Source organism: Peromyscus leucopus, chromosome 2 (assembly GCF_004664715.2).
Source record: "Peromyscus leucopus breed LL Stock chromosome 2, UCI_PerLeu_2.1, whole genome shotgun sequence".
NCBI lineage: Eukaryota > Metazoa > Chordata > Mammalia > Rodentia > Cricetidae > Peromyscus > Peromyscus leucopus.
In genome coordinates this window covers 67052701-67077192 of record NC_051064.1, presented here as the reverse complement: position 1 = coordinate 67077192, position 24492 = coordinate 67052701, and the positions used below count along the sequence as shown (strand labels likewise).

General features: G+C 41.1%; 1 protein-coding gene across 1 annotated transcript; it reads left to right on the top strand.

Annotated features, from left to right (window-relative positions):
• LOC119087492 lies at positions 1 to 22678 on the top strand. Its single transcript, XM_037203326.1, has 4 exons — positions 1 to 123; positions 244 to 400; positions 18624 to 18811; positions 21971 to 22678. The coding sequence occupies exons 1-4, from the start codon at positions 1 to 3 to the stop codon at positions 22607 to 22609; spliced, it is 1107 nt and encodes a 368-aa protein (XP_037059221.1). The 3' UTR covers positions 22610 to 22678.
• The last annotated feature ends 1814 nt before the right edge of the window (positions 22679 to 24492 follow it).

Below are 24492 nucleotides of genomic sequence, written 5' to 3'. Positions count from 1 at the left end.
ATGTGGAGTGTGCGCAGCTGCGTTTGCACCAGGAAGCAGAGCTCAGCGGAAGAGCTGCTGTCAGCATCGGAGATAGGAGGAGCCTGTCCTGGCTTTGAAGCTGCAGGGGATAATGGAGCCACAGTGCAAGCACAGGGCCTTTTATTGACAGGGTGAAAGGAAGCCAGCTGGGGTTTGTCTATAGCTGAGCTTCTGATTCTGCCCCACACTTCTGAAAAGACCCCCTTTGTCCCTTTGCTGCAGGTGGCACCTGTCATTATGGGACATGTAAATAGGATAAACAGCCCTGAGCTACTGAAGAGGTGCCCCTTCCTGAAAGGCGGCTCAAAGGGCTCTCCAAGTTCATCTCTCGCACTGTTTCTTCCTCTCAATTGGAGGACTGAACAGAACGAGGAGAATGGTAATGGCCACAGGACTCTGCCTTCCGATAAAGAACCACTGATTTTTGTTGCAGAACGCGACTGCACGACAGCTTCTTTCCCACACCAAATCGGAAAAGACCACAGAAAGTGGTACTTAAAAACTAAATCCAAAATGAGGTTCCAAGCTATATGAAGCTCTTGGTCTGTCCAAAAGTGGTAATAAATTGTTTTAAATCAGAAAACAGAGGGATTGGTATGAAAGTGGGAAGTATATCCCAAAAGGCATGGAGGAAATGCCCTAGAAAATGCTCACCTGCCAATCAAGGATGGGTACAAAGAAAAGGAGGAGACTGGGAGTGACAGACCTAGAGTCACAGGGAAACATCAGATTGACTTCCCTTCCCTTCCCAAGAAGAGCATCTGGCCACTCCAGGGGGGCTTGCCTCCAGGCCAAAGCACTGCTGTAAGAATTTGGATTAAAAAAATGACCAAGGAAGGCACCCAGGTGTCTGGCTGGTACTGTCTGGTGGGGGCGTGGGGGTGGGGTCATCCACTCCAGAGCACAGGTCACCCCTTAAAGCTGTCCAGGCATAGGTCTCATCCCTTCTCAGGCCTCCCTGGAAAGGATGAGTACATTCCAGGACATAGCTCCTCTCCTCCATTCTACAGGGTAGAGTCAAACAGAGCAACTAGGCTGCAAAGATAGAGTCTCCATCCAGTCCTCCTAGAAGATTCAAAGAAAGCCATCACCGTGAAGGAGAAACTGCAAATTCAGAACCTATGTCTAATGAAAAAGAGGGGTGACTGACATGGTTTTAACAAGCTCTTAGCTGTGTTAGAGGTGTGAATTTTAAAAAATAATACTTCTCAGAACTAAAGAAAGGCACCATTAAAAAATTGTAAATGTTGCTCAACAACCAGACGACCTCATGCGAAAGGATCTCAGCTCTCCAATCAGGGGGAAATTAGGAAATCATCCAAGAAATGAAGAGAAAATTCACCTACCTACAAAGGAAGAAGTCAGTCTTCCATGCACTACTATAGTAGCTACATTAAAAAGTGAAAAACCAAATTCTGAACGAAAATTAGTTCAAGTTTAGAATTCTTTTTTTTTACTCATGTCCATTACTGAATTCAGTTCTTCCTTTTTCTCTCATATTTAGCCTTTCTTGTTCTCTTTTCTTTATGTGATACTGTACTCATATATGCATTTGCCTTTTATGTAAGAATTACTTAGTAATTTTAATTGTCTATACACTGAATAAATTTTTTAAAATTTAACGACACAAAAGAACTAACAGACCATTCGTTTTATGATGACTTAGAAGAAAAACAACTTAATTGTGTCATGAAACTGGTTCACTGTTATCAGAATGGATTTGTATCCTTTATATGTGTGTGTGCATATTCATTTCATTCATTTGGAAACACTAGGAAATGTAAAAGAAATAGATTCCTTCCTATTGCCACAGTAACAAGGTGGGCCCAGCCCACTATGGGTGATGCCACCTCTAACTAAGCATGTCATCCTGAGCTATACAGAATGGTAGCTGAGCAAGCCATGGGAGCAAGTCAGTGAGCAGTGCCCCTTCATGATCTCGGCTCCAGCTCTGCCTCCAGGTTGAGTTCCTGTCAGACTTCTTTCCATGATGGACTGTAAACTATAATCTGAAATAAACCCATTGATCCCCAACTTACTTTTGGTCACATCGTTTTATCATAGAAAAAAAAAAACCTAGAATTCTAGAATCAAAATTTCATTAGAAAGTGAGGATGAAATAATGATCTTTATAAAGATGCATGAACTCAAGAAAAAAGAATCCTCTGAAAAAGAATCACTAGAGAATATCCTAGGTGAAGGGCAAAGTGAAGGTGGGAAGTTGAAGTGAGATACATAAGGAAGTAACAAGCAAGAATTTAGTCCAACTTACTGCTGAATTTCACTCGTTCACATATTAACTGCAGCTTTAGTATATGGACTGAGAGGGAAACCAGACACAGTTAAAATCATGCTCAAAAGATTTCAGTGGCCATCTCTCCAAAGAAGATACATCAATTGAAATAGAGGCATGAAAACATATTCCATGCTTTTCATCATTAGAAAAACTCAAACCAAAACATTTACAAACATGTATGTCACAATAATTAAAATTTTAAAAGAACATAATAGCAAGGGTTGGTGACATATGGAGGTACTGGAACCCTCATCTACTGTTATGGGATGTAAATGGTCTAGTTGCTTTCAAGAAGGGTTGACATTTCCTCAAAAGTTTAAAAATGTGTTTACAAATGACCTAGTAACTCAACTCCCATATATTTACCCCAAATGAATATAAATATGTGTCTATACAGAGTTTTGAGTGTTCATAGTAGCCAAAAAGCAGAAGTATGGAGTATATCCATGAACTAGAGTGTGGTTCACTGATGGGAAGAATGAAGATCTGGTTCAAGCTAAAAGAAGAATAACTTTCTTAAACAGCATGGTAAATGAAAAAAGCCAATGACAAATGAACTCCTGTTGTATTTTCCCATTTATATGATGTGTCTAGATGAGGCACATTCATTATGGGAAAGAGTATTTGTGGTTGAAGAGGCCTACAGAGGGAGAAAGAAGAACAGTAAGAGGTGATAGAGAGTGCTTAGGGATACTGTCTTTATTTTTGCAGTGATAAAACTGTTAAATTGTGGAGACCATTGTATAATGGGAATAAGTTTACTACAAAAAAATCCATTAATCTTTGTATTTTAAATGGGTAAAAATGATTTGCAAATTAGTTTTCAATTGCTGTGGAACTATTTTTGTACACTGCCCTATAGCTGGCCTGTAGATGGGCAGGAAGAGATTGGGCAGGAAGGCCAGACTAGGAGGACACTGGGAAGAAGAAGGGTAGAGTCTGAGGAGTCTCAGGACATACACAGAGCAAGTAGGACTTGTAGGAAATGAGGTATCAAGCCATGAACCACATGGTAGAACTAAATAAGAAATATAGGTTAATTTAAGTTGTAAGAGCTAGTTAGTAACAAGCCTAATGTATCGGCTGAGCATTTATAATTAATAATATGTCTCTGAGTGGTTACTTGAGAGCTGGCCAGTGGTCCCAATAAAAAAACTCTGCCTACAGTCAACAACATTGTTAAACTGAAATGATAATGACTAGAAACTATAAGCAAATTAGTTTTAGACAAATAAAATGCTTTAAAAATGAATGAAGAAAATCTGAAAAAGACAAGAGGTATGCACAGGAGGGAGGGAGAAGCAACTGGAACACTCAATGGACCAACTGCAAAACCCAGGATTTAAGGACAAACAGACACCAGCAGCAGAACCAGGATGAGTGGGTTAAATTCACCTGCAAGGAACACTCCCAGGTTGTATTTTTAAATTTTATCCATTCGATTTTTTTAAGTGACAAGTAAAACAAGGTTTCTAGTGAAAATAGGATGAAAACACTTGATTAGAAACAGTTAGCAAATGCATAAAGAAAATACTTGTATCACCATGTATAAGATGAAAGGCAAACCAGACATGGTAGCTCAGACAGGAGGTTGAGGCAGGAGGAGCACTGTGAGTTCTAGTACAGCCTGGGCCACAGAGTGAGGCCCTGCCTCAAACCTCTCTCTCTCTCTCTCTCTCTCTCTCTCTCTCTCTCTCTCTCTCTCTCTCTCTCTCTCTCTCTCTCTCGTGCGCACACACGCGTGCGTGCGCGCACACACACACACACACACACACAAAGACAGATTACTTGAAAAGAAAGCACCAAAAAAAAACAAAAGTCAAATATCCAAATATAAATACAGCCCACAGTCAAACATAAAATCTAAAAATATAGCTTTAAAACATATAAAAATAACTAATAAAGACATAAGTAGAAATTAAGGAGTAAGTCCAGTGCCTATGGCTGTTGATTTTACTGCCTTTTCAGATGGAGCCTGGACTCCCTAATGGAGCTCAGTAGTTACTCTGAGGTTTGATGTTGAAAAAAATAAGTTCTTTGTCGACAGAACACTACTCATGCTCACTGAAGAAGCCCTATCCTTCTGAGGATATTCCAGGAAGGCAAGACTTTTGCCATAATCCCTAAGTCCAGGAAGTGTAGTCTCCCACCTTTTAGCAATTTCTTACATTGTCTTTGACCTTGAGTTGACCTTCTCCTCAAAGCAGATGTCAGAATATCCCTCATTCTGAATGTGCTGTCTGGTTCCCTTTCTTTTAAATTGCCTCCGTGGAATGAGAAATTTCATGACTTTCTCCTCTTCTAGCAGTAGATTAAAACAACTTGAAAGTGTCAGGAATGGGATATGTGCACAGGAGTGTCTTTCAATTTTTTTTTTCTTATAGGGCATTTAAATAGGGTTTTCAGTATAAAGAAAATATGCAGTGCATTAAGCTGTATGCTTGTCTAATTCTTTTTGGTGTATTATTTATGAAAGGAAGACAAGCTGTTCTTCCCAGAAGGTCTTGTTAGGATTCTTGAGAGAGTAAAATTCTTGAATGGCATGTATTAATTGATACCTGACACCTCCGCTAAATTGTAGCATTCCAAGCTCTGGTTTTCTGCAGCCTCTGGCTCTGGGTTGTGCCTGCTATGGAAAACTATTTCATTGTTGTGGATGGGCCAGCTTTGCAATTTCAGGACTAAAGTATCACCAAACATAATAGAGAGGCACAGCACATGACAGAACAGTGATCCCAAGGCAAGGCTAGTATCGAACCCCAGGGAAGTATCATTATTACAAATTCATAATGCTCTAGAGATCCAGGGTCCCCGAATCCACACTGTAATCTAGTAAAAGTGTGGGTAGGAGACACTTGGTGGCATGCTGGTGCTGTTGTCACAGGCAGGTGACTCGGGAATGTCAGTTAATCGCGTGCAACATCATGTTTTCTCTCTTCCACAATATTTCCAAATAGTAAGTTAAATCAGTCCTTAGAGAATTATTTGTAGAGCACAAAGGTGGGTATTTTAGAAGGGTTTTGGTTTTGTTTGCTTTTTTGGTTTTGGCTTTGATTTTTTTTTTTTAACTGAGGAGAAATCACCATGCAATAATGGCTGTTCTTATGCAGGTGGTTTAGGTTGTATCGAATATGAATCATCACATTTTTGTGTTGTATTATTAAGAGATAAATGTGTCTCTCACACTTACTGTTTCTTCTACATCTTCTGCTACTACTGCTAGATGACCTAGGACAGAAGCAGCAGCTGAAAGTCATGGAGTTACTATACTGGCTTCCCAGATCCTAACTCACATAGTCTTCAGCACCCCTTCTAATGTATAGCCCTTTATTAACACTCTCAGTTTATGGTTGAAGAAAATGAGGAGAAAAGGCTTGATTCGTTTGATATCAGCTTCTTAGTGGCAGAATCAGAATCCAGACTGCCTGGCTCCTTGTTCTGAAGTTCTAACTGAACACAGTTCTTCTCACAGCCATCTTTCAGAGTGAAGAATGGTTTGTATCTGTTGCTGGACATCAAACTATGGCTAAGTACAAAGAGTACAATGAAAAAAATCTCTAATTCTGTTAGCAGTGCTCCCCTTCTCCCTACAATCTTAACTAGGGCAAGATAGATGGTGAAATATATTAAACTAAACACAAGAGATGTCCTGAAATACTACGAGGGTCATTGCTTAACACAAAAAGTAATGAATATGAACAGGTCTTATTCAAAAGATGCATGTGAGGTTCCTGAAGAAGGTGAATATCTTTCCAGAAGCTTGGCCCCTTGTGAATTCAAGAAGATAGGACCTAATCCCCAACTGGTATCATGAGGTTACAGAGTCGCTGGAGGATTCACTCCAGAGAGTAGGTACCTGGGCAGTTGAGGGATGACAAAGAAGCAAACAAGTATAAATTATACAGCACAGGACCCAGAATACAGCTGAGGCTCAATAAATACACTCTGAAATAAAAACTGACATGAAGTCATTGTGAGGCTGAATCTTGGTTTATCAGCTTGATTGACTCTGAGCTCAACTAAGAAATATGTCTCTGGACTAGTCTGAAATGGTACGTCCTAGAAGGATTAGCTGAGTGGGGATGGCTCTCTCTGAGTGGGCAGCACCATCCTGTAGTAGCCCAGGTATAAGGTATTCTGAGGGGAAAGCTTCTGCTTCTGGCCTGCCTGCCTTTAGCCCCTGATGGTGAGTGTAGCTGGAGTATTCCTATGTCCACCCAGTTCCTGTATCTGCTCAGGCCCAATTAAACACACAGAAACTTATATTACTTATAAACTGTATGGCCATGGCAGGCTTCTTGCTATCTGTTCTTAACCCATTTCTATTAACCTATACCTTGCCACATGGCTTGTGACTTACCGGTATCTTATATCATGCTTCTCCTCATGGTGGCTGGCAGCATCTCCTCTCCCCCAGCCTTCCACTTCCCAAAATTCTCCTCTCTCCTTGTCCCATCTATAGGTGAGTGCATCTACTTTGCTTCTGATGCTGCTGCTATTCTTTTTTGATGGTAGAAACCAGTTTCATCAGCTTTCCAATGTGAACTGAAACCTGTACCTCTCTAGGAATCCTATAGGCCTTCCCTGCCAGATGGGGGCTGCCTTGTGGATGGAGCAGCTACTGGCTTCTCAGACTCTTAGGCATGCAGATGACCATTGTTGAGCCACAAGCTCACATCATATAAGCCAATACAGTAAATCCACTCTGTAATACATGTTCATTGTATTGGTTGTGTTCTTCTAGAGAGCCCTGTCTAACCCGATCATCAAGTGTCTACCATGGTCATCAAGTCTGTTACTGTCATGTATAGTGAGCTCTAAGTGTTTGTTCAAATATTCAAAGGGTGTCAACTTCAGGCAAAGGCACATGTTTCCCATGTTTGCCGATTCAAATTCAAGGAAGAGTGTTGGAAAAGAGAGGCAAAGGGAGGTTAAGTCAGAGCTCAACTCTGGAACAAATAAGGTTCATCACAGTACCAGTTGCTTTCCTCATCACTGACAAATGACCTGAAAAAGCAACTTGTGGGGAGGATTTGTTTTGACTCCCAGTCTCAGAGAGTCTTGGCTGTCACAGCAGGGAAGGCACCACAGAGTCCATGGCCGCAAGAGCATCAAGCTGGCATGCTTCGCTTCCGGGAAGACCAGGAAGCAGACAGCAGGATAGGTGGGTGCTCTTTTTATTCTGTCCAGTAACTAAGTTATGGGATATGGTGCCAGCAACATTCAGTAGTGCACAGCATTAATCCCAACACTAGAGAGGCAGAGATGCAAGGATCCCTGAGTACTGATAGGCTGGCTAACAGAATCAGTGAGATCCAAGTTCAGTGAGAAAACCTATCTCCATAAAGTAAGGCAGAGAGTATGGAGGGAAGATGCCCATGCTCAACCTCTGGCCTGCATATACATGTGCCCACATGTGAGTGCATGCATGGACACACACACACACACACACACACACACACACACACACACACACCAATAAATAAATAACAAGAGAAAGAGTAAAGCACATGACAAAGCTCTAGAATGGCAGACTCCGTCTGTCATCTGCCTAGGTTTGTGTCTTTCCTCTTTCCTCCCAAGTATCTCAGCATCCGTCACCACAACACTGCGAGGTGTCTGTTTGCATCATTACTTCTCTCAGTAGACCATTGGCCCGTAGAGGCGGGGTTTTCCTACACTTCTAGATAGCCTGCTCCTAGATTGGAGATAGAGGTACTCTAAATATCACCTGTGCACCGACTGTATGATTATAAGTTTAGGTGTAAATGTTTAATTTTATTATGATGTTCTGAATAGTTTTAGACAAATCTCATGATCTTCAGAGCTTTAATTTTCTAACTGCTAGTAGGGAAACTATGTTACATTTGTCATTTTGTAGTGAAAGTTGGGCATCTATAACCACACAGCACGCAGGTTGAACTCAGAGGGTCCCTGCAGTGATTAATTGCAAATTTACTCATTGTACAGACAAAATATTGAAGCTAAGAAAGTGTATAGGATGTGTGTAAGAGAGTCTGAACCAGATTCAGGCCTTTGGACCATCAGTTCAGTGTAACTATTTGTATTCTTATTTGGTTTGTTGGTTGTGACAATGTTGTACTCTCTTGCTCAAACTAGTCTCTAATTCATAGGCGCCTGTGTGCTGGAGCTGCACATATGAAGCACTGTGTTATGCTCATTCAGTGTTCTTGATACTGTATTTTGAAATCCTCAAACAGACTTTCCACAGTTACACAAGATAATTTTATAGTCTAGAGCACACTGCTGTGTTCCAGATAATGGATCTCTTCCCGGAACTAAGTAGATGCTCTGGTCAACAGAGAGGTAATCCTCACTAAAGAGCTGGGAATTGGGAACGAACTGTACAACATAGGTCTAAGTGGGTATTAGTTACTCTGAATGAATCAAGCTTGAAGACTGGAAAATGAATTTCTCTCAGCCACCGCCCTCGCTGAAATTAAATGGCATTGCTCAGTGAGACAGATTCTTAGGAAACCTAACGAAGCCGGTGGCCTGTAAAAAAAAATTACATGGGAATGAGAAGAGGTTGGGGAAAGAGAAAGAAACACCCTGAGGGAGATGTCAACCGCGAACCAGTCATCCAGCCAGCAGCTAAACTTAGTGCTCTTGTTTCCGAGATGCACTCAGGGCTAGAGACTATGAGAGATGCGGGACGGTCCCTGCCCCACCACCCTCACCGTTCACGTCATCCTGATGAGAAGAGGAAATGTACAAATGTCTATTTTTTAATCAAAGAGTATATAAATAAGTGTAGAGACACACCATGTTTCTGAATTGAAAGAATCGATGTAAAGTAGATACTCGTTTTCCTAATTGGGAGCAACTCAGATCAGACTCCAAGTGAGTTATTCTGTAGATATACAAGAAATTAGTCTGAAATGTATTTAGAGAGTCAAAAAAACTAGAAAACCTAAAATACTTTTGAACAGCAATAATAAAAGAAAGAGAAACCATCTGAAACCATCTACCTGATTTCAAAGTTTACTTCATATCTATTGTTATTAAGATTGTGTGTCATTTTAGGAGGGATGGACAGACAGGTCAACAGAATGACAAGAACTCAGAAACAGATGCATACTTGGTTTTCTTCCTACAAAAATAATAAATCAAGTAAATTTAAAAAGAACAACTGCATATGTGCATACATATATGTGGGGTCATACCTGTGTAGTGTAAATGTATGTGCATGTTCACATATGTGCAAGCAAGTGGAAGCCAGAAGTCAAAACTGGGTGGCTGTCTTCCTTCATCTCCCTCTATCTTATTGTTTAAGGCAGAGTCTCTCACTGAATGTGGAGTGATTAGCTAGTCTGCCTGGCCATCAGGCTGGCACTAGGATTATAGGCATGTACTCTTCACATAGCTTTTTACATGAGAACTTGGGATCTGAACTCAAGTCCTTAATTTGTGTGATAAACATTTTACTACTGAGCTATCTCCCCAGCCTCTGGTTTTCTTAGTAAAATTATAGAATAATTTACTTCTAAAAGTAAAAATTAATAAATAAAGATATTCAGCTTAGAAATTATATATTGTAATATATAAAATTAAGTCAAACTTAATAAAGGGCTTCCATGTAAAACAAAATTATGAAATTTTCTAGATGAAATATTTGGAAATTATGGCAAAGTAAAGAGTTCTCTGATATCAAAAATATTATCCACAAAATGAAAAGTAGATTTTCAGAGACATCACAATTACACTTTTGTTCTGCTCCGAAAAATATCTTGTCAAGGTGATTTTAAAAAACAAAAAACAAAAAAAAAAACCTGCTGAGTGAGGGAAAATGTTTGTAAAGTGAACATCCATCAAAGGACTACTACACAGAACATATAAAGAACTCTCAGTGAAATGTCAAAAAGCAAATAATACAGTCACAAATTGAGCAAAAATTAAAAAGAAACCTTAAAAAAAAGAGAATGTCAATGGTCAATAAGTACATGAGAAGATGTTCAGTGTTGTGTGCCATTAAAATGCAAATTAAAATTGCAATAGGTGGTATTACATACTGATAGTCATAGCTAAAATACACAATAGGGCTAACATCAAATGCTGTCAAAGATAGAGACACTGGGTAGTCATATACTGTTGATACAAATGAAAAATGAATAGCACAGTAACTCTGAGAAAGAACTTTGCAATGTCTTCAAAAACAAGCATGCAAGCCAGGCATGCTAGTGCACAACCTTAATCCTAGCACTTGGGAAGTAGAGACTGGGGAATGGGAGCTGAAGGTCATCCTTAGTCACATAGTGAGTCCAAAGCCAACTTGGGCTACCTGAGACCATGCCTTGGAAAAGGAAAACAAACAAACATGAAATTAAATAAATAAACAAATGCATGACTATCATACAGCCCAGCAACTGATGCTTCTGAACCTTAAAGAAAAGAAAACTCATGTTCACATTAAAGCTTATTCAAGAATGTTTGTAGTAGTTTTGTTTGGAAGAGTCCCAAACTCTAAGCAACCTAGATAGCCTTCAATTTGTATTTGGATTAATTGTAGTACATCACACCATTGAATACTACTACCTCGGCAATAATAAGGAAAAAAGCTATCAGTGCACATAACAATTTAGATGGAGCTCTAGAGATTTACATGCAGTAAATACAACCCATTCTGAAAGGCTGTGTATTGCAAGGTCCTACTGGTATTACATTCTTGAAATAAAAAAAAAAAGAAATAGAGGAAAGAGTTATTTCCAAGATGTAAGGATTAGAGGAGGCATTTTATACAAAGGGGACATGGCTATAAAAGAGCAACGTGGGACCTTTATAGTGAGTGAAACATCCTGTGTACAGGCTGTAGAGTTTTATAGGACATTTCCATGAGAGGAAAGTAAATAAAAGGTTCACTGAATCTATTACTTATAATTGCATATGAGCCTACAATTATCTCAAAATAGTCACACTGAAAAAGCTGTATTAATTTGTCTTGGTCCTGGATATTTGTGTGTGTGTGTGTGTGTGTGTGTGTGTGTGTGTGTGTGTGTGTGTGTGTTGTGTTTCTTTGAATTATATATTCCCCAAATGTCCATGTGTTTAGGGCTTAAACTGATGGGTTTCAGGGAAGTGACTGGATCCTGAGGATTCTGACCCAATCAACAAACTAATTCCTTGATGATGAATTTTTAATGTAGTACCATTATTGGGAGGCAATAGAAAATACCAGATGAAGCATCTTGAGAGGATATCTATCTGTCTGTCTATCTGTCTATCTGTTATCTGTCCTTCCTCTCCCATCCTTCCTCTCCCCTCTCTCCTCATTCTTTCTCTCTCTCCTTCCTGGCTACCATGAGATGAGCATTTCTGCCCATTACACTCCCAACCATCATGGTATTCTGCCTCACCTCAGGCCCAAAGCAATAGAGGTAAATATGAATGGAGGCCTTTGAATTTGTAAGCCAAAGGTCTGTCTTTCCTTTCTTAAGTTATTTCTCTCAAGAATTTAGTTACAGTGATGAAAAGCAGACTAAGGCATTGTATATGTGTGCATGTTGTATGGATTTTACAGGTTCTTTGTCATACACATAAAGCAGCATCACTGACACTTGGACTGGAATAGCAGGGTTTTGAGATCACATTTTAAAATGTTATTTCTTTTAATTTTTGAGATTATCATATAATTACATCATTTTCTTCTTCTCTTTCTTCCTCCAAATTCTCCCATATATTCCTCTTTGTTTTATTTCAAATTAGTGGCCTCCTTTTTCATTAATTGTTGTTACATAATATGTATTTCTAAATACATAAATGTAACCTGCTCAGTCTGTATAATGTTACTTGAATATGTATTTTCCAGGGCTGAGCATTGGTATTGGATAGCAAATTGGTAAGCTCTTCCCTGGGGAAAACATTCCTCTCCCAACATCCCACCCCAATTCAGCATTCCTTAGTTGTCTGTAGTTCTTGTATAGTTAGTTGTGAGGCCTCATGAACTCCCCACACCATTCTATGTTAACATGTCCATTGCTGTTCTGGTTCAACTCATGTTTAGGCAGTCATATTGGTGAGATTTTACTCGATTAAAATGCAGAGTTATGGAGCCCAATCCCAATGGATACATCTACAAAACAACTCCTGAATCTAAGGCTCAGGGGACATTGCAGAAGAAGGGATAGAAAAATTGTAGAGCCTGAAGATGAGGGAGTTTAATATGAGGTGGAGACACTTTTGAAGGATTCTCTTGTTTGCTGTTGAGTCGCCCTATCTAAGTACATGGTATATTTCTGCATTTGCTTTCTTTGAATTTAAGATTTGAGTACAGAAGTCTTGCAGTTCTCTTCCTCTTTCAAAGGATTACTCTTTGGTACATCACCATTTATACTGTGTTGTGGGATATTTAATATTGTTTTGATTTAACAATTAAGATTGCATTGATTTATTAATTACTTTAACAGTGCACTATTTCTGATAGGTCAGAAAGATATCAGCTGTTTAGGTTTTTCCTTCATCCAGGTACATTTGCTAAACTTAGCAGTTTTCCTCATTTTTCTGTAGATCTTTTGTGGTTTTTGAACAGATAAGAATGCGTTTTTCCCATCTCCCCAGTGTCATGATCTCAGGTGTTTACCACAGTGCTGAACAGACAAACACCAACAGTAAGTTTCCTTTTCTTGGCTTCAACTTTTAAAGGAGAGCCTATAATTGCTTGCTGTTAACTCTGATGTTTGTTGTGAATGAGGAATAAAAGGGAGGGGGTCTTTTTATTTATAAATGAAAAAATGAGTTTTTTTTTAAGATCAATTGAAGGAAGAAGAGCTGGAAATGAGTGGCAAAACATCTTTCCTTAAAAGGAATTATTTAAAGAAAAAATAAGATTGATTTTAAAATTTTTTTAAAGGTACTTGAAAACACATGTTCTTGAAGACTAAACCCACTCTAAGAGGTCCCTCTTTGGGGCTGGGAATTGACTCAGTTGGTAGAGTGTTGCTTCGCCTTAACTTTGATCCTCAGATTTATGTAGGACCAGGCAACAGTGGCGTGTGTCTGTAATCCTATCATGTTGGAAGTGGAAACAGGAGAGTAAGGAATTCAGAATCATCTTCCATTACATAAAGAGTTTGAAGCTAGACTGGAACAAATGAGCCCTAGTCTCAAAACAGAATACTTAGATTTCCTGTGTGTGATGCTGAAGGGCAGATGCACAGCAGAGTCTGGAGCTTTCTGAACTGGTATAACAGAAAGACTGGTTCTGAAAACTACAGTCCACCAGGTCTATGTGGTCATACACAGTCTTCCAGCTAAGTGTGAGAACAGTTGTATCCCTTAGAGTTCTTCTAGAGAAACAGACTAGGAGGTACATGCTATGGGGTTTGTTGTAATGGAATTTACAGCTCTGTATACTGGCTGGATGAGTTTGAAATCCACAGGGCAGGGAGTTAAGAACAAACTGGAACTCTTGGCCTCAAGCAGGAGTTCCCCATCCACAGGTAGAATAAGAACAAACTGGAACTCTTGGCCTCAAGCAGGAGTTCCCCATCCATAGGTAGAATTTCATCTTCTGAAAACCTCAATTCTGTTCCTATGGCCTTTCACATGATTGTGTGAGTGCCCTCCCCAATACGGAATTATCTAAGTGATTATTCTCTGCATAAAATGAATTGACTGTGAATGACAACAACATCCATAAAATACCTTCACAGTGACACTCAGAATAGGTTCAGGACAGCAGCCTAGTGAGGGGGACACAGGACAGAGACCTACAAAAGATGGAACTATCTGGGGCCATGAAGCATACGTTATGGCTTGGAGGAAGAAGTTTGAAACCACAACTCAGTGCTAAAAATTCTCTTCTTAGGTACTGACACTGATTTATAATTTGAAAACTACAGATCCCTGGAAAGGAACACAGAGGTATGTCAATGGCATGTTCAATAAGAACACAAATTAGCTATGCGGTGGTGGCGCACGCCTTTAATCCCAGCACTCGGGAGGCAGAGCCAGGAGGATCTCTGTGAGTTCGAGGCCAGCCTGGGCTACCAAGTGAGCTCCAGGAAAGGCGCATAGCTATGCAGAGAAACCCTGTCTCGGAAAAAAAAAAAAAAAAAAAGAAAAGAAAAAGAAAAAGAAAAAAAGAACACAAATTAGATATTCTTGTTCCAAAAATAGCAGAATGGAACATGAATGTGAATCAGTAAGTAGCTATGGGAGATACTGAATCAATTTTCTTTGGATACAATGAACACCTCCACCTTCAGTGCTTACAGTACAAAGGGAAATATTATAGTTCCACTGGTGAGAGCAACACATTATTGCAAGGGAATGTAATTAAGCACAGTAGCCAGGTTGTCAAGGGGTAGCCAGTGTCCATGTGCCTCATGGTTTTGAATGTTACTATAAAGAAATGAGGCTCAATACTAAAAGTCAACAAAAAGTCACCCAGGCAGAGTTTTTAAAAAAAATTAATATATCATTATATCACTTTTCCCTTCCCTTTCTCTCTCTAAATCCTCTCACTCTCCTAACTCCCTTTCTCTTACTCTTTAATTATTATTATTACATACACATATAAGTGAATACATATTTAAATACAGCCTGCTATGTCTCTTTAGTGTCATCTGTGTGTATGGATTTTTAGTGCTGATCACTTGACACTGGATCGTCATCTAGGGGTTCATCCCTGGGAAAGGCCATGCTCCCTCTCTCAGCAGTTATCAATTCCTGTAGTTCTTTATCTAAGGCTGAGGCCCCCATGAGAGTTCCCCATCCATGTTACAGTGTTAGTTGGTGTTGTCATTGTTTAGGTTTTATTGAGGTGGTCATATTGTTGAGATTTCATCTACAACACAACCCCTGCAGGGAACATGTCTGAAGAGGGAGCAGAGGATCAGGAAATCTGATGTGAGATTGTATCTTCCAGAAATGACAGAATACCCACAGCTAGAGCTCTTTTTAAAAATATTTGTTATTGTTATCAGTGTCTGAGTACATAATGTGGGGAGCATGTGTGCAGAGGCCAAAGGAAAACTTTGTGGGGTCAGTGCTCACCTTGTTCCTATATGGCAAATTCCGGGGTTTGCACCCAGGTCAACAGGCAAGCACCCTTACCTGAAGAGTTACCTTTCCAGCCTCAGCCATGGTTTAGATTCAGAGGGAGACACTTTTAGACATGGGGCAGAAGGAACAAGAGAATATCTTAAACTGTGATAGTTTCATTGGACATAACATTGTTGTAAGCCTCTCAGTTCTTCCTACTTCCTCTTTTCCTCCATCAGCTTGAGCACAGGGCATTCGTTTCTCAGATGCAAAAACAAAACAAAACAAAATGTGCTGTCTTAATTTATAAATGAACATTTGTGGTGGTATTGTGTTCCCCAAAATATTGTGCACGCTAATAAACTTATCTGGGGTCAGAGAACAGGACAGCCACAATATTAAATATAGAGGATAGGCAGTGGTAGCACATGCCTTTAATTCTAGCATTTCAGAGGCAGAAATCCCTCTGGATCTCTGTGAGTTCAAGGTCACATTGGAAACAGCCAGGCTTGGTGACACATGCCTTTAATCCTAGAAAGTGAGCCTTTAATCCCAGGGAGTGAGGCAGAAAGCAGAAAGATATATAAGGCACGAGGACCAGAAACTAGGAGCTTTTAGCTGGTTAAGCTTCAGGCTTTCGAGCAGCAGTTCAGCTGATAGCCATTGGGATGAGGACACAGAAGCTTCTAGTCTGAGGAAACAGGATCAGCTGATGAACTGTCGAGGTAAAGAAGCTGTGGCTTGTTCTACTTCTCTGATCTTCCAGGATTCACACCAATAACTGGCCTCAGGTTTGATTTAATTAATAAGACCTTTTAAGATTCCTGCTACAAACATTACTAATAAACAACAGAGAAATACAAAAATCAAGATGATTATGTCAAATACCTCCAGATTTTAATCTGATTTAGAAAACAGGTCAGTAATTCCACAAAAGCAGTAGGGCCACTGCCAGGTCCCTTCTCTGTGGTCACCCACCAGTCTGATGGCCAGAAAACTCAGCTGTGGATTTCTCCCTTTTCTCCCTTGTATGTGCTTTAACCAGTCAGAATGAGCACTGGATTCTGATACTAGAAAAAGGCTCTGATTCAGGCTTTCCCACTTATTTGCTGGGCAACTGTTTAAAATATCAAATAACAGAGTCTTCATCTATAAAATGAGACAAATTAGAGCGCACCCATCATAAGCTTGATCTGCATATTAAATGCAATAATGAGTAAAAAACTCAGCGAATTGACAACCCTTGGGCACAAAACACTCAAATGTCTCATTTAAGTGGTGAAATTGGCTGTGGAAGCACAGATGACTAATTGGCCTCCTACAACATACTTTTCTGCCTTTGCATTGAACTTCTGATGCTCAACTGGTCCCATGTGTTGCATGACTTTTCTTGATGGTCTATGAACAAACACCTATTTATGCCAGAGCAGGAGCCGACAGCAAAACAAAGACACAATCCAACCAAGTCTACTTCGGTGAATCCCTATTTTTACTGGGTTACTTACAAGAGCATGGGTGAGGGGTGCCTTATAGGAGCATGGATGAATCAAAGAACAACAAAAACCACCCTAGCATGGGTGGGTAGTAACTCCCAAAAGCTGTGACCCTGGAGATCCTGTCTAAAGTCAACTCTGTGAATGAGCCGCCTCTCTTCTAGCAGTTATTTTTCATAGAGTCATGGGCAGGGGGGAGTGAGTCTTGGTATTTTCTGAGAAAGAAAGTTATATAGCACCATATCACCTAGGGAATCAAGACTGCTTCCCAGACCCACTTGAAGTTTTTTGTAGCCCTGTGACTAAATTCCCACCCATAGTATTTAAATAGAAGTGCCAATAATATACAGTGGTGTCTAGGAATTACCTTAAGAGGTATTTGGCCCAGTAGGTATGTGCTAGAGGCCTAAACACACATCTGTGGTGGTTTGAATAATAATGGCCCCCATAAGCTCATAGGGAGTGGCACTATTAGGGATGTGGCTTTGTTAGAGTAGGTGTGGCCTTGTTGGAGGAAGTATGTCACTGGGCCAGGACTCTGAGGTCTCAGATACTCAAGCCAGGCCCATTGTGTCTTGTTCTCTTCCTGCTGCCTGCAGATTCAGATGTAGCACTCTGGGCTACTCTCCAGTACCATGTCTGCCTGTCATGACCATAATGAACTAAACTTCTGAACTGTAAGCCAGCCCCAATTAAATGATTTTCTTTATAAGAGTTGCCTTGGTCATGGTGTCCCTTCACAGTAATAAAACTCTAACTAAAACACCATTTTTGTCCCCAGAAGATGAGAACCATTCTTTGAGGAAGACAAAGTGGTAGGCTGAAGGAAGCCTCAGTTCCTTATAATGATGGAGCAGTCAACTAACTCTCAACTGCTATTTCCAGATTCCTTTAAATTTATGCAAAATGAACATCCATGCTCCTTCAGCCATTGGTTAATGGTATTCATAGCTCAATCTAATGCCAAGAAAGCAGTATTTGATCCATAAACTTTCAATGAAATGGAGCTTTAGAGTATATGTCCTATAGTAAGCAGAACCAGAGGTCATAACAGATTGATTGACTGAGATAAGCATTCTGGGCTACAATTCAGGGACTTAGGTTTGAATCTGCAACCTGCCATTTACTAGTGAGGTGACATCAACATTCTGTTCAACTCTCTGGGTCTCATTCACTTGAAGCAAGAGGCTGACATGACCTCTGTGCTTCCTTCCAGATCTAGCTTCCCATGCCTTTCACATTGTCCATTTGCTTTAAGCATCTTCTATTAGCCAAGGCCTTCATTTCCCTGGGATTAACATAGGAACTACCACATCATGCAGGGAAACAGATAGTTGCATCTTCATGGTTCAGTGACAGCAGTCAGTTCACAGACATTAAAGCAGTCTTCTGGAAGTTCCGGGGTATGAGTCGTAAATTTTACTGAGCCTCTTCAGTGAGAACCAGAAGGAAACTGAAATTTTAGTGAAACTAAAAAACACATAGGAGGAACATATTGAGGGATTTAAAGGCAGAGAGAAAGAGAGAGAGACAGAAAGACTCATAAGAAACCAACTAGGAGACCCAAGAGAAAGAAAAGCTTGTTTCAGTGTGCTACCCACAACTGTTAAGTCAATGCTTATAAGTCAACGCGCTTCTTCCACACTGTTTCTTTTTAAGGCAAAAGATGTGTTCTTGGTGCTCAGAGGCCATCTTGACTTCAGGTAACCTGATTCTTTTCTCCTTTTCAATAAAGATGGCAATTCATTGAATGTGTAACTGAATGAGATTCTGTTTTCAAAAGCTTGCTAAAGCTTCTTCTACAAAAATAGTCCCAGCCGAAGGGGAAGAAAACCTTCTGTCAGACCGCGTATCTAAATTCTCAGTTCACAAACCGCAATCATCTGGAACAGGCTTAGAGAGACCGCGGGCAGCAGCAAGAGGGACAGTGCAAGTTCCAGGAGCCTTGGCTGCTGCTCTGGCTTTGTTCTGTGAGCCTCCCAGGGATCGCATCCCACATGTCAGTGGGATCTCCCTTCTTGTGCGCTTCTACCAGAAGACAGCTGCAAAATCAAAACACATTTCTTCCCCCAGAATGGAAACTGAGGCCTGGATAAAGGTGAACAGTGCTCAGAGCACAGAGCCACAGAGACTGGCTGTGATGAATCAGATGTCCCTCCCCCTCCCCCAAGCCTCTGAAACACCAGGCTTTTAGTGAGTGCCTCAGGCTCTACCTGTGAGTGCCCCCCCCCCCTCCAATCCTGCTAACTGGCCTGCTCCAGGCAGCCACTAACAATTGATTGGAGAGAAATTTTGAGGTGAAAGCTGTTTGCTATCCCTGGCCTAGAGCTTACTGTGAATGATGGGACAAGGTGCCCTGAACTCTACTGAAATAAATGTCAGAAAGATAGACTTCAGGCATAGTGCCTTCTACTGAAAACCAATGAGAAGACTGACTCGAGGGGACTGCCAGTACTGTGGCGCTACAGCAGAGGAGGCAACGGGTGACGTGGGATGGGACAAGGCATAGCTGCAGTGCAACAGAGTGGACCAGGGCAGGCTGGGCCCCTGGAAGTCCAGCTGAGTCCCGGGGACTTCTGTTCAGACCTTGTTGCTGGAAGAGGACCTGCAAGTCTGAGTTGATTTCTATCATATACAGGGAGCCTTCCACACTTGTATATGGATTCAAACATGAGCTGAATGAAACTCATCAGAAACAAAACATAACTGTATTGAGCGTGTGCAGGTTTTTTCTTGCCACTATTCCCTACACAGTGCATTGTAAGTAACCCAGAACTGATTTAAAGTCCACAGGAGGATGTGCATAAGTTATAGATAATATGCAAGTGCTACTCCATTTTTCATGAGGATCTTAAGCATCTGAAGATTTTGTTATCAATCCACCCCACACACCAATGAACGGCTGTGCTAGTTTGGGAATTGAGCAAATTATTTAACTCTCTGAGAATCGAGTTTCTTAACAGACTTGTAGAATTATAATATCTTCTCTTTCTTCATGCGGGCATCAAAATCTGATACAGAGTAAACACTTAGCATATAGTAAGTGTTCTTATTTCGTTATGATGCTATGGCAAACACCATGACCCAAAGCAGCTTATTAAAAGAAAGGATTCATTTGGCAGGTCACACTTAGGGGCTACTCTGAGGAGTGTTGCCGCGAAGATGTTCATCTGAGTGCACACTCCCAAGCCAAGGTGCTACATCAATGCCATTGTATGCTCAACCTCGGTAGATGTAGCCAAAGGGTTATCTCCAAGGTGATTCTAGCAACCCTTATTGCCACCAACAGTCTGAGACTTTCAGTTGCATCATTGCAGAAAACACCTGGCAGTTTTCATTCCTTCCTTCTGTGTATTTCTGTTTTTCTTTTTCATACTTCAGTCCTTATCATAGTCATGCAAGTGAGATTCCACAAGTGAAATCTGAAATCTGCTGAGCAAGCTTTCCCATATCACAAAAACCTGGTTGCATCTCAGCTCTGACACACTGCCACCTGAGTACTTACTCCACCTGCAGCATCTCTAAGGGCATTTGAGTATGTTCTTTTGTTGACTTCTGAGACTAAATTAGGCTGCTGCTATTGACATTTTACTAAAATAAAAACTGAGTCTCCCGTGTCACACAGCAGGAGAGGAGCAAAACCCCATGTCACCAAAGGCTGGACTTGCTTCTGTGAGCCTGGTCATTATCTGGAGAGCACAGAGGCAGAAAGAAAGAAAGCTTTACTGTCAAAGGTGGGTTCTAGTCTTGGGCCTCACTTGTAGTCAGCTACATGAATATACTTTCATGAATCCTACGTACTGAACTTTAAAACCAGGATTATAAAATAGCTTCAAGGGTAATTTATGGAATTAAATAATACCTCCTAAGTGAAAGTGGCTAGGCCAGTAGCCAAAAGACAAAGTTAGAGACTGATGGAAGATGAGTACTTGAGCACAGTATTCGAAATGTTCTCTTGGTTCCCATCAGAATATGCAAAGGATCCGAAACCTGGGATGGTTTGAAGGAAACAGCAAAGTTATTGGCACCATTGCTTGGACTTGGAGCATTTGAACCAGAGCTGTGGAAACTGTAAGTTCCCTCAGTTGGGAGGAGGAGGAGGAGGAGGAGGAGGAGGAGGAGGAGGAGGAGGAGGAAGAGGACTGAGGTCACAGGCAGACAGTGGGGCTAGAGCAGGGAGAGCTGCAGAGGAAGCCCACCAGTTTTAGTGGCACAGTGACAGCAGTCCAGCGTGGGTTTTGCAACGGTGACACTAAAGAAAATAGTGAGGCTTCTCCATGGCCTCTGGTAGACAGCGCAAGGCACGAGGAGGTGAGGAAGATCACAGATGCCCGTGTGGCCTCGGCATAGAAAGCTGGGACCAGACAGTGCTGGCTGTGCCGTAAAGATCAGTGTCATAAAGCTCCCTGAGGCAGGGTGTTCATGTAGCCCTTGCTGACACCCTTCCTCTCCCTCCTGGGGCAGGAACCATGCAGAGCACAGAGCAGACATTTGGCAGCCAGTGATGAAGGGATTAGGGAGAAAAGTGACCCAGGGTCCACCTGTTCTTCTTAAAAGAAAATAGCAAATCGCAGTCTTGTATGAAATGTGTCCTGTTTCAACTTGACTGAGCTGAGTCAAAATGGAGACAGTGAAAGATACTATCAGAGAAAACATCATTCAAGGTTCAAGAAGAGAGATAGATTGGTTTTAGAACTTAAACTATAAAGAAAGCGAGAGGGGACCTGCTTGAAATGTTAAGTGTTGACTAGCAAAGTTTTATCAACATAATTTAAAAAGAACTGAAAATAAGAAATAATATATCAAGATATGAAAGACACAGAGGGACGAAGGAAAATATATCCAGGTTTAAGCATATGGTGCAAACCAGTACTGCTTGTTAGAGGGAAAAGTGGGGGGAGAAGGCGAGGGAGAGAGGGGGGAAGGAGGGGGAGAGAGGAGAGGAGGGAGGAAAGGAGGGGAAGAGAGGTGAGGGAGAGGGAAAAGGAGGGGAAGAGAGAGGAAAGAACAAGGAGGAAGATCCTTTGCCCTTCTCCTGTGAACCCACCTGCAGTAAGAGCCTCAGGACCTTGGCAAACAGAAGATCGATGGAGCTTTTAGTTCTATGTTAAGAATGAAGAGATGAGAGAGAGACACTGCCAGACGCCGCCATGACCAGCAACATGTGAAAACGCTGGAGAACCGTGAAGAAGGCAGGGCCAGTATTTACAAGTCCGTGATCATCAACACCTCTAAGGAAATGATGTGCTTCAGTGACCACTACCCCAACTTCATGCACAACTCCCAGGTCCTGGAGTACTTCAGGATGTATGCTAAAGAATTTGACCTTCTCAAATACATCCAATTCAAGACCACAGTGTGCACTGTGAAGAAACAACCTGACTTCTCTACTTCAGGTCAGTGGGAGGTGGTCACTGAGTGTGGAGGGACAAAGCAGGTGGCTGTCTTCGATGGAGTCCTGGTTTGCACAGGCCACCACACAGATGCTCACCTACCCTTGGAAAGCTTTCCTGGAATTGAAAAGTTCAAAGGAAAGTACTTTCACAGCCGAGACTATAAGAACCCAATAGAATTCACTGGGAAAAGAGTCATTGTAATTGGCATTGGGAATTCTGGAGGGGATCTGTCTGTGGAGATCAGCCACACAGCCAAGCAGGTTTGCATCCATAATTGGTTTACTTTGCTTCATTCTGACCAAGGAAGTAGACCCAGGAAAGAACAGAGAGACCTACACATGGCCCACCTGGGCCTGCAGCAAACACGTGGGGCTTGTTCACTGCCCAAGTTGCAGCTTTAGGGTTGATGCTGAATACACAACCTATAAATCAACATTTTCAAATGGACCGATGAATTTCAGTGCATCAAGGAAGTTTGACATAATGCTCTTTAAAGATTTATTTTTATTATAGTGTGTGTGTCTATGTCTGTGTGTCTGTATGCATGTATGTGTCTGTCTCTCTCTCACTGTGTGTGTGTGTGTGTGTGTGTGTGTGTGTGTGTGTGTGTGTACATATGTAACTACAGAGGCATCAGGTTCTCCTGAAGCCCATGTGGCTGTGAGCCACCTGACCTGGGTGCTGGGTACTGAACTTGGGTCCTCTGCAAGAGCAGCAAGTGTTCTTAGTCACTGAGCCATTTTTCCAGCATAGCATAATGTTTTTTGTGAAGTGAAAATATCCCTTTCTTGTCCATGTAATTATTCTCTGATAATTATAGAATTAACTCGTGGAGTGACATAGGAAATCACCTTCATGGTTAGACATGGAAACAGCACTGAACAGAGGTATTGCTGGGGTAAAGTTACTGTGTAAATATCGTTGAACAAAACTGTAGCATTAAGGATTTTTCTTAAAATAATTTGAACATATTTGTACAGAAACAGAATAATCACAATTCCTGAGAAACAGGTAGGCATTTACCTATTGCCAATAAAGTAGTGACTCAATGAAGATAAAAAAAAAAAAAAAGAATGAAGAGATGAGCACTGAAAATGGGGAGATGACTCAGAGGTGAGAGTATTAAGACCCGAAACCAAATCCCTAGATCTCAGGAGAAAAGAAAAGCATGGTGGAACATGCACTAAACCCAGGCATGGGAGGTGGAGGCAGGAGGATCCTTCGGGCCTAGGTCTGGGTTCAGTAAGAGACCAAGGAAATGAGGTAGAGTCTGATACCAAACTGCATAATGCCCTCCTCTGTCTTCTGTGTGTCCCACCCACAAATCCACACATGAACAAGCACCACATACATAGACACAAACGTAACTAATTAATTGACTGTTTTTTATTATTTTTTAATTTTTATTATTTATTTATTATGTACACAGAAGAGGGCGCCAGATCTCATTACAGATGGTCGTGAGCCACCATGTGGGTGCTGGGAATTGAACTCAGGACCTCTGGAAGAGCAGTCGGTGCTCTTAACCTCTGAGCCATCTCTCCAGGCCTAAATGATTGTTTAAACTAATTGTTTTTTCACATCAAGCCACACTCCATTATTTCTTCTGTGTTCACTCATCTCCCCGTACTGTTCTCTTCTGTCCACTCATGGGAGAGCGCAATGGAGAATCGAGACGACATGGTAGAAGTGCCGTATCGTGGGAGACTTGGTCCATACAGACCAAGAGCTAACAGCCTGGGCTGGGAAAGAGAAAAGTCCACAACAAAGGCGTGGTCAGCAGGTCCAGGTGTGTCATAGAGAGGGAACTGTTTTCACAGGGTAGTGGCTGAGGGGTAGGGCTGCCCATGTGGAATCCCGATCCTGCATCTGTCGACCTGGGTGTCCTTGAAGAAGTCTCTGTGTCTTTGCTGTTCCATCTGTACAGTAAGGATAAATAACATCAGTGTCTTTCGAAGTAGCAAGGTTATTTTAAGGATTAAAGTAGTAGTTACTGTGAGTTCTGTTGAGGCCAAATCTGACATATAGGTCTATTTTTCTAAAGCATGTGGTTGGGTAGAGGAAAACAGTAACACTTAGATCAGAGAGGATGATGCCTAAAACCAGATTCCATGCTTCAGTAGAAATTCAAACAAAATTTTGGGACTCAAGAATGGATGGCCATTTGTTTTATTTTATAGACAAAAACATTTAATAACATAAAAGTAAAGGGAATTCAACAACATGGAAAATTTATCTCAAATGAGTTTTCATTTGAACCCAAATAATTTATTTTTATTACATT

What these genes read in the sequence shown, in the direction of transcription:
- LOC119087492 (XM_037203326.1), top strand. Translation starts at nt 1, where the DNA reads ATGTGGAGTGTGCGCAGCTGCGTTTGCACCAGGAAGCAGAGCTCAGCG. An exon ending in CAGGGGATAATGGAGCCACA is followed by an intron (nt 124 to 243) that starts GTGCAAGCACAG and finishes CCTTTGCTGCAG; the next exon opens with GTGGCACCTGTCATTATGGG. An exon ending in CCAGGGATCGCATCCCACAT is followed by an intron (nt 18,812 to 21,970) that starts GTCAGTGGGATC and finishes CGCCATGACCAG; the next exon opens with CAACATGTGAAAACGCTGGA.